The sequence below is a fragment of the Bombus terrestris genome, chromosome 5, assembly GCF_910591885.1.
Source record: "Bombus terrestris chromosome 5, iyBomTerr1.2, whole genome shotgun sequence".
Lineage (NCBI taxonomy): Eukaryota > Metazoa > Arthropoda > Insecta > Hymenoptera > Apidae > Bombus > Bombus terrestris.
In genome coordinates this window covers 1,682,510-1,691,884 of record NC_063273.1, presented here as the reverse complement: position 1 = coordinate 1,691,884, position 9,375 = coordinate 1,682,510, and the positions used below count along the sequence as shown (strand labels likewise).

Genomic DNA, 9,375 nt, shown 5'->3' with positions numbered 1-9,375 from the left:
TGCAGTCAATTTCTTTTCATAGTTGTCAAGTAGGTCAGATCAGATGTTAAATTATATGTATATATAATATGTGAATACGTGTATTCATAGTCCGAACGTTTGTATATGCAAATTGGCCGAGATGCGCAAAGATAATAGATAATAGATATTAGTAGATAATCAGATATTGATAAAATATAATTAAATTTCATTTTATTTTAAACTCTATTGAAACGCGTATGTACACAATATGAGTATTGGATACAAATGTGGTAATTCGATGCTGTATTTTACGATCTATCTACGTATATATGTTTTTCACTAATTGTCTATCCGTTCGATCATAATTGTAATATAATTTTGGATAAAACGTCGATAAATCGTTGAAATTTTTTATTTAATACATGTCTCAATTTTAACGAATTTCAAGATCAACTTATAAATTTAAGTAAATATTTTTCAATATCAAATATCAGTGTTATTGTTTATAACAAATATTTGAAAAATGTAATAATAATAATAATAATAATAATCATGTAATATATTTTTTACATTTATATGTATACATATATATATTGATATGGATGTAAATTTTACACATCATGTTTTTAAATTGCATTGAAAGATATGTTGCATGAAATAATGGATAATGATATTATTTGGGAAGAGTGGCATTTATGGTTTCTGTTTATAAACTTGCTCAGTTTTTAAGTTTCTATTGTAAAAACAAAAATAAAAATAAATACAAATAAATCAAACAATGCCTCTTTGTTGTACGTTGTACCTTTAAAAGAGAACGGGTTAAATTAATGGTAACACAGAGATATTACTAGCTGTTGATAAATAAGAAAAATCTCCCTTTATGACATAACCTGCTGTGTAATACAAACAAAATCTGCTGGTCGGAAGGAAAAACAGAAGGTGTAAAGTAAAAGACAAAGACATAACAGAAGTATATTTTATTGAATAACTATTCATTTATAATTAACGTATTTTGAGACAGCCAAGGATAAGCTATAAATTGTATATAATTGAACATGCAGTGATACAAGTAGAAGAAAACAAAGAGACGTGTGCGTTTTTCTGTGATATATGAAATCTTACTAGAAAATTATAAAATATTGAGATCCAGTTTTAATCATTTCTACATTTTATCAAATGACTGTGGATGGTACTAACAGTAATGAGCAAGTTATTCTTGTAACGGGTGGTTATGATCATACTATCAAAATATGGCAACCTCACACAGGAGTTTGCCAACGAACTGCAGAACACACAGATTCGGTAATCTTCTGATATTTATGGAAATATCACGTGTATATTTTGTCTAAAATTTGTTTCTTCTAATACTTTGCTATTTTTAGCAAGTCAATGCTTTAGACATAACTCCAGATAAATATCTAATAGCTGCTGCCGGATATCAACATATAAGGATGTATGACTTGGTTTCGAACAATCCAAATCCAATTATTAATTATGAAGGAGTGTCAAAGAATATTACAGGTTTAGGTTTCCAGGTATTTTATCATTATATTCTGCTGGTATCAATGATATACAAATTTGGAATTTCGTAAGGTTATTCTTATAGTAATGTAATAACATTTATTCTAAAATTATTAATATAGATTATTATATTTAGGAAGAAGGGAAATGGATGTATACTGGTGGTGAAGACTGTTCAGCACGGATTTGGGATCTCAGGCAAATACAAATAGGATTTAGATATCATGTTAATTGTTTGCTACAAAAAAAAATTTGAAAATAATAAGTAAGTAATAATAATGATGATAATAATAATAAAAAGAATAACAAAAATGTTACAGGTCAAGTAGCTTTCAATGCCAACGCATATTTCAAGTGTCAGCTCCTGTAAACTGTGTTTGTCTGCATCCGAATCAAGCAGAACTTATTGTTGGTGATCAAAGCGGTGTTATACATTTGTGGGATTTACGTTCGGATCATAACGAACAATTGGTACGAAAAAGTGTAGAAAATAATTTGTTTTATTAGTAATGGCAACATGCCGATTTTGGTTGATTTTAATTCCACGCTTATTTATTTAAATAATTTCTCTTCGTACATGAAGATACCAGAAGCTGAAGCGTCTGTGCAAGACGTTGCGATTGATCAAGATGGTACATATATGGCAGCAGTGAACAACAAAGGCCACTGTTATATTTGGACACTTACCGGGGGTGTAGGCGATGAACCTACCCGTCTTAATCCTCGTCACAAACTTTCAGCACACAAACGTTACGCACTTCGATGCAAATTTAGCCCCGATTCTACGTAAGTATATTTCATTAAATACATAATATGATAATAAAATCATATAAAATTATGTATTATTTATTGTAACTCTTGGTCTCTTTTGATCAGACTTTTAGTGACTACATCTGCTGATCAGACTGCTCGAGTTTGGAAAACTACAGATTTCTCGGAAGTACAAGTACTTCAACATGAGGCAAAACGATGGGTCTGGGATGCTGCATTTAGTGCAGATTCACAATACATATTTACTGGTAATAACATACTTTCTTTTTTATTCTTTTGTTATCACGTTTTTTTTGGATTTAATTTCAACATTTGACTTGATTTAGCTTCGTCCGATGGTGTTGCAAGATTATGGAATGTATCAACAGGAGTAGTAGAACGAGAATATCAGGGTCACCAAAAAGCAGTTACTGCTCTTGCATTTCGTGATGAAGTACTTTCCGTTTCCTAAACGAGCAGTACATTTGTTTAAATTTTTGAATAGGAGGAATGTCGTTTTAACTTATAGTTTATATTAAACTATCTAATTTTCGTGTTTTGTTGTTTCTTTTATTTGTGCCTTCTCTTTACCCTATTTTTCAATTATAGTTATTTCGATTTTATCATGTACGATTTTCCAATGTGTCCACTTCCATCTTCTGATCTTAAAATTAGCACATTTTCAAGCGTATACATAAATCACAACATTACTTTTAAGTAACTACGTAACATTAATTTTATCTTTAAATATAATAATAAGTATGATAATGAAGATAAAATTGTAATTATAATCCAAGAAATAAAGCATAAGAGAAAATTACTTTCTCATGATTCCAATTTTGGAAAATTTTGTTTGTTGTGTGTGTATGTGTGTGTGCGCGCGCGCGTGTGTACATATTATATATATAATATGTGTTAATATATATAATATATATATATATATTATTCTCCTTTTAGCTATTGGAACCTGCATTTTTATGAGTTTACTCTTCGTAATTATACTTTAAGTACTTTAAATGAAAGGCAACTTTTCTACTTCACCCATTTCTGTGAAAGTTTCATTGTCCATTGTATAACTTAACATGAACTTTAATGATACCGTTTCCTACAAAACAGATTATATCAAGTTAGAAAACGTCAGTAAATATTTTAAATACAAAAGAAATATTTTCATTATTTTACCTTGGTAGGATTTGCAATTAGCATGATTTGAGTAATTGCTGATGGAGGCAAGAATGGATTATGACCAGGCAATCCTGTTCCAGAAGGTGGCTGTAGTCTACATTTACATTTCTAAAAAGGAAGAATATTTTCAGTTTCAAATGTTAGCAATTTAATTAATTGTAATGATTTGCTAGTTGTATGAACAATAACAACGACGAAAAGTAATTAAATGAATATTAAAAACATACTTTTGGCACCACTGCTTGAAACAAGTAATTAGTAAGTGGCTTCAAATTCTTACTCATTGTCGTAATCACTACGACAAACACATCTTGTCTTGGATTATCTCGAGCAAAATGAAGCACAACAGATATACCATTCTTCTCTTCGATTACCGTCATAGGCGGATTAATACCTATAGAATAAACAATAAAACGAACAATTTTATTTTAAACGTTACTAACATATCTCATTAAATATCGGACATTGAATAAGAGATATATCATCGTACTCTGTCTTTAGGCAAAGATATAATGTATTTTTATGATAATATCAATAGATACAAAAGAACAAGAAACAACGATTTACCTGGTTTAATATCTTGAAGGCTAATGTTAATGTCTGTCAATGGTTTAATCTCTGGTTCAGGACTAACTGAGTTTTCCGTCGATGGTATTATTGAAGCAGCATCCCATACACTTGACCGATTGTTACATCGGTTCGTTTCTATCTTCTCATTTGCATTAGATTCGATGGTTTGAGGATTTGTATCACCATGAGATGGAATGTTATCGCTTGACTTAAGATGAATATCAGACAGTTTTTCGTTCTTTACACTTGTAGTATCCGACAAATTAGGAAAATGTGAAGAACTGCCGCTACGAGGGAAGGTCGTTGAAACGTTTGAAAGGTTTGATATTTGGTGGACGATTTATACTTTGTTTACTATTTTTTGTAGTTTGTTTACTACTAAACGCCATAAAAAATTGTATATAATGGAACTAATTAAAAAGTATAATAAGTACGTTTTACCAACCTTCCTAACTTTACACGTGAATTCGATACTATGCCTGATAAGCTTTGTTTAAGCAAAGATTCTCCCAATTCGTTCAATTCCTCCAGTGCTTTTGCTTTACTGTCAATTTTCTTTTCAGATGTGTTGATTAATTCATCTGAAAATGGAACGTTACTCACCATTTGTTCGTTTATTTAATCGATCAAATTCATTATTAAAAACGCTCGATTTTTTCAATATATCAGCGTTATTCAATCGATAGAGCATATGTGTCAGATATTTTACATTCACGGACCTTTCTTATTTTTAGGTAAGACATTGATTGGCTGCATGACTGATTCGATCATTAAGAGATTTGCATCAGAAACCGAAGAGATTTCTGAATCTTCAGACTTCCCTAATGAACTGAAGATATCTCCTAAAACTTCCATATCTGACTGATGATTTGTGGTCATTGCGTTTACACCGTCACTTTTAAGAGGAACATTCTCCATTGGAGAAGATAAGTCTAATAAATACGGACTGATATCGGAGTCTGTCTTAGGCTTCACACATTTACCATGAACTATAATAGCAGTGTACTTCTCAAATACTTGTTCCAATTCATCACTTGCAGCAAGTACATCACCTATTAGATTATTTAAACATGATATGGCTTTAAAATTCCTACTAATAATTATAATGTAAATTTTTACATTTTATGCTCAAGTTATTAACCTGATATTAGTAAAAGTTGAATGAAGAAATGATTTTTTAATAGACAAAGAAAGTAATTCTCGTATTCGTTAAATTTCTTTAAACGAATTTTGATAAGATACTTACTAAGCATTCCTTCGTTATCTTGGGTTTCATTTGCCAATCTGAGCACAATTGGTTTTAATCGTTCACAAGCCTGATATAATTCTTTCATTAATTCAAGATCTTCTGTACTAGTTTCATTACAGTTATATGAATCTAACATTTCTGATAATAATTTTGCATTGTTATGAACAGATTCTAGCTCCATTATCCTACGTGAATTTAATTGTACTCTTCTTTCATCCTATAAAATAGTAGTTGATATATTTTGCAAAACTACTATTTTACAATTTTTCAAATACATATTACACTTACCTCTCTCACCATAGTTTTAATTAATCTATTTGCAGCTTGTAAATCATCAGGATTTTTACTTTGCAGTAATTTCTGCAGCAATTTAGATTTCTCTTCATCATCAAATATCGTATTCTTAGTTTTCAATGCTTTCAATCCTTCCTCTTGAGTATTATTTAAAGACACGGAATCATCCTGAATACATGTACAATTTCCACATCTTAAGAAAAGATTGAAAAAAAGGAGACTAAACTCTCTGTCAAAAATAATATATGGAACTCACTTCTATAACACCCTGTTTTTTTAACATTTCATAGGCTTCTTTAATTTTTAATTCTTTTGGATACTCCTTTGTCCATGTATGTAACAACTGTAATACTTTTTGGCGCACCACGGCTGGCGTTTTACCACCTAGGTACTTTGGTGAAACTAAACGAATCATTTCATTTAGAAAACGAAATTTACCAACTTCTGCGTGAAAAGATGGCCCACATCTATTCATACATGTATCTAGTAACTGTAAAAGTAATTAAAAACCAAAAACAACATATAAGAATGATAAAACTTATACTTGTGCAATATGTATGTTGGTTTATTATTAGAGATTATCTTTTAATTTGAATTTATATTCAAAACGTATCAAATACTAAACAATAAACAATAAATCAAATAAAATAATAAAAATAAAATGACTTTTACTTCCTATATGTATACATATATGCATACATATATACAGTTTTTCCTTAGAATAACTTTAAATGAATAAAATAATATGAAATGAAATAATTTTACATCTGAATTTGTTATGCAACAGAAACATGAAATATGACAAAGAAACTTACAGCAAGAGCTTGAAGTGCTTCAGTCTCGTTAGATGATTGAATACGCAGTGCTAATAATTTAGTGCCAATTTGAATACCTTCTGCTTCTTTGGTGAGCATCACACAGAATGCTTCGGTTGCAGCTATATCAGGTTTTTGATTTTGGGGATTTGTTACCCTTTCTATAAAAAGATAAGAAAGAAGGAAAAAATAAAAGAAGAGAAAATGATATATTTAATAAATTAACCACAACTGGATATCTATAAAATGGACAGTTTTTGCTACTATAGACATTTCTAGACAATAAATAAATTTTAACTTACGTATCAGGGCTTCTAAACTTGTTGTAACAACAACATCCATTTCTATAATTTCCTTTAAATTTCTTTAAATTCACGCGTTTTAGGTTACATGTGTTTATTTGATAGATAATACGAACAAAGATTTGAAAGATACCATTTTGAGCTTTTCCTCGCAAACAACAATACTCTTAAAATTAAATATAATATTTCTTGATAAGAGAGATTCCACATTTACAATTATTATCTTATTATATTTTGGTTTTTCTGCTATAGTTACGTCAAAATATTAAAAAAAAAAAAATAGTATTTCATTAAGTCTAGAGAAGTCTTAGAGACAAACAGCTGTTCGCAGTGTAAAGTATAATTCACCGTGGAATTCTATTCGTAGTTCTTCTAAAACTGACATGAGAGGCGCTTTAATAAATGTTGCTTCGTTGCACGCAATATCGAAAACGAAAAGACATTTTAACCGAGAACTCTCGAATCTTGTTATCCAGTACGTACGTACTTGCACGGTAGAAAAAATAGGGAAGACCTATAATAATTAAAATAAAATATAACATTACAAATTCTTCATAAATATTCAATACAGTTTCATCATACATAGAGTTTCATCGTATTCGTGAGTAATAAAATGGTTGATTGGCCCTCGATTAATATGCATGTACAGGGTGGTCCAGGTAAATGAGATTACTTAAATATTTACCTTATTTGTTGTATCGTTGTATGGAAAAATTTGTCAGGACGAAGTTACATTATTTTAGGAACCATATATAATATATATAAATAGTTTTCTCTCATGATCATTTCTTTTTTACAGGATTTCAAGGTCATCAATATTCTTTCAAATAGAACCTTATATTTATTTTCCGATATTTTTGTATAGCATGAAAAAACAAATTCAGTTATCTTAATAATTATATCGTTATCATCACTTAATTTTGAAATATCTACGTCTGAAATATACATAATATAATATATATTTTATTATGTCCAATTGACAGGTGTTAAAATTAAAAAATCCAAATTTTTCGGCTCCTAGGGAGAATTTTTTAATTTCGGGGAGAGCTCAAATGAAAGTTTAGAACATAAGGAATTAATCGAGATTAATTCTATTTGAATATTCTCCTTGGTTTCTTAATCATAAGGTACGATCGTGGGTTAATATTGACTTTAATCAAATATATTAATGTATGGTTTTTTCTTCTTAATTAATAATAGTCGTGTTAGATAATAAGGCAAACATGAGAAAATCATTGAGAAACTCACAAGATTATATGTAGGATTTATTTAAATTCTGATTCTCTTCTTACATAACCTATCATGTTTAATCTAATATTTGTAGTTTCAAGAAATTATTAAAGATTCTTGTTCGTGTCAATTTTGTAAAAATATTTTTTATTTTACTTGATATGTATATTTCATAAATATTATTGCAATGAAATAAGAAAAATGTTGTAATGATGATAAAAGCAGTAGTGATGATTATTCCTTAGACTCTGAAGCAGTGGAACTAGGAAGGCCAAGCAGAAGATCTATAAAAATGAAACATATAAAAATGCATATAGGAGAAGAAGAATTTGAAGATGATGAGCTTACTGATGCAAAAAATGGAGTTGGTGGAAATCCCGGATGGGCAGATGCTATGCAAAAAATTCTACAGACAAAAAAGCCAAAACGTAGGAAGACAATAGTTTTATCAAAAGCAAAAAGGTTATGCGATGTGAAAGATGAAAAAGATAAAGAAAAGTTGTCATTTGAAATTGAGGAAGAGAAAAGGGAAACAAAGACAGAGAAATTAGAAGAAGGAGACGCTAATGTAAAAGAACCACAAATAAAAGAAAGGAAGAAAGAAAAAAATTTAGGTATTAGAGTAAAACCAAGCATAACGGACAGAGAGCGTGAAAGGACATTACAAAAGATTGCTACAAAGTAATTTAATTATTCTAAGGATAGAGGATGTAATTTTTTTGTTTATTTTAAATAAATAATCATTGTTTATTCTAGAGGTGTAGTACAACTATTCAATGCAGTTAAACAACAGCAAGGTGAAATTAACAAAAAATTATCAGAAGCTGGACCGTTAGAAAGAAAACGCGATCAAGTATTGAAAAATATTGATAAGACTGTATTCTTGGATGTTCTTATGGGAGGAAGTAAAAGTATACCAGTAGATAATGATGTAAAAAATGAAACGCAAGAAAATGGAAAGCATAAAAAGAAGGTAAAGGTATATCTTAGACAAGTGTTATTATTGTTAGCCAATATTTAATGTTGAAAAAACGATAATATATGTATATCTCATACAGAAGGAGAAAGAAATTTGGAATGTGCTGAGAGAAGATTTTGTAATGGGAACGAAATTGAAGGATTGGGATCGGGAAGATGTAGATGAAGATTCTTCGGCCCCTGAAGACGTAGATAGTGAAAATTAAATCGTAAAAAAATATTAAATATCGATGCATATGTGAGAAATGATTCGTACAAAATTAATTTAAAGGTATGCTACTATCACTCGTCGATTCATGGTGACGATTAAAGAGTATCCTTTAATTAAATTATTACGAGTAAAATTTTACCTTTATTTTAACATTTTTGGTTTCCTATTCTTTTTCTATTACCTATATATTTAGAAAAAAATATGGATTGAAAACAAAGTTTCAATTTTTTATTAAATACTTTATTTCATTAGTAGCTTTAATTTAATATCTTTTTTATCTATGCAACAACGGTAATAATGTGTTCAGTG

General features: G+C 29.4%; 3 protein-coding genes across 6 annotated transcripts; 2 read left to right on the top strand and 1 right to left on the bottom strand.

The window, feature by feature from the left end:
* Positions 1–666: 666 nt before the first annotated feature.
* Positions 667–2,788, top strand: LOC100648246 (target of rapamycin complex subunit lst8). Its single transcript, XM_003395743.4, has 7 exons — positions 667–1,263; positions 1,344–1,496; positions 1,619–1,680; positions 1,803–1,953; positions 2,066–2,268; positions 2,359–2,501; positions 2,580–2,788. Exons 1-7 carry the CDS (start codon positions 1,138–1,140, stop codon positions 2,702–2,704), a joined length of 963 nt encoding a protein of 320 aa, XP_003395791.1. The 5' UTR covers positions 667–1,137; the 3' UTR covers positions 2,705–2,788.
* On the bottom strand, positions 2,495–7,125 carry LOC100648709 (ADP-ribosylation factor-binding protein GGA3). 2 transcript variants are annotated; one of them, XM_048406045.1, is made up of 11 exons: positions 6,996–7,125; positions 6,346–6,506; positions 5,787–6,020; positions 5,525–5,698; positions 5,234–5,453; positions 4,707–5,039; positions 4,433–4,568; positions 3,985–4,274; positions 3,645–3,811; positions 3,415–3,525; positions 2,495–3,337 (listed from the first exon to the last, which is right to left on the bottom strand). In XM_048406045.1, exons 1-11 carry the CDS (start codon positions 7,030–7,032, stop codon positions 3,245–3,247), a joined length of 1,956 nt encoding a protein of 651 aa, XP_048262002.1. In that variant the 5' UTR covers positions 7,033–7,125; the 3' UTR covers positions 2,495–3,244. The 2 variants fall into 2 exon arrangements, with proteins under 2 accessions (XP_048262002.1, XP_003395795.1); XM_003395747.4 differs by lacking the exon at positions 6,996–7,125 and adding an exon at positions 6,648–6,789.
* LOC100648822 (RRP15-like protein) lies at positions 6,987–9,216 on the top strand. 3 transcript variants are annotated; one of them, XM_048406064.1, is made up of 5 exons: positions 6,987–7,122; positions 7,631–7,774; positions 8,123–8,558; positions 8,634–8,850; positions 8,936–9,216. In XM_048406064.1, exons 3-5 carry the CDS (start codon positions 8,170–8,172, stop codon positions 9,059–9,061), a joined length of 732 nt encoding a protein of 243 aa, XP_048262021.1. In that variant the 5' UTR covers positions 6,987–7,122; positions 7,631–7,774; positions 8,123–8,169; the 3' UTR covers positions 9,062–9,216. The 3 variants fall into 3 exon arrangements, with proteins under 3 accessions (XP_048262021.1, XP_048262020.1, XP_003395796.3); XM_048406063.1 differs by lacking the exon at positions 6,987–7,122 and adding an exon at positions 7,160–7,306; XM_003395748.4 differs by lacking the exons at positions 6,987–7,122; positions 7,631–7,774 and adding an exon at positions 7,181–7,306.
* The last annotated feature ends 159 nt before the right edge of the window (positions 9,217–9,375 follow it).

Excerpts from the sequence above, each read along its gene's own strand:
- LOC100648822 (XM_003395748.4), top strand. The coding sequence starts at position 7,261 with ATGGTTGATTGGCCCTCGATTAATATGCATGTACAGGGTGGTCCAG. Across the intron at positions 7,307-8,122 it reads GCATGTACAGGGTGGTCCAG|ACTCTGAAGCAGTGGAACTA; the intron begins GTAAATGAGATT and ends ATTATTCCTTAG. Across the intron at positions 8,851-8,935 it reads ATGGAAAGCATAAAAAGAAG|AAGGAGAAAGAAATTTGGAA; the intron begins GTAAAGGTATAT and ends TATCTCATACAG.
- LOC100648709 (XM_003395747.4), bottom strand. The coding sequence starts at position 6,687 with ATGGATGTTGTTGTTACAACAAGTTTAGAAGCCCTGATAC. Across the intron at positions 5,454-5,524 it reads TTAAAACTATGGTGAGAGAG|GATGAAAGAAGAGTACAATT; the intron begins GTAAGTGTAATA and ends ACTATTTTATAG. Across the intron at positions 4,569-4,706 it reads CTTACCTAAAAATAAGAAAG|ATGAATTAATCAACACATCT; the intron begins GTCCGTGAATGT and ends TTCCATTTTCAG.
- LOC100648246 (XM_003395743.4), top strand. The coding sequence starts at position 1,138 with ATGACTGTGGATGGTACTAACAGTAATGAGCAAGTTATTCTTGTAACG. Across the intron at positions 2,269-2,358 it reads AAATTTAGCCCCGATTCTAC|ACTTTTAGTGACTACATCTG; the intron begins GTAAGTATATTT and ends TCTTTTGATCAG. Across the intron at positions 2,502-2,579 it reads TTCACAATACATATTTACTG|CTTCGTCCGATGGTGTTGCA; the intron begins GTAATAACATAC and ends GACTTGATTTAG.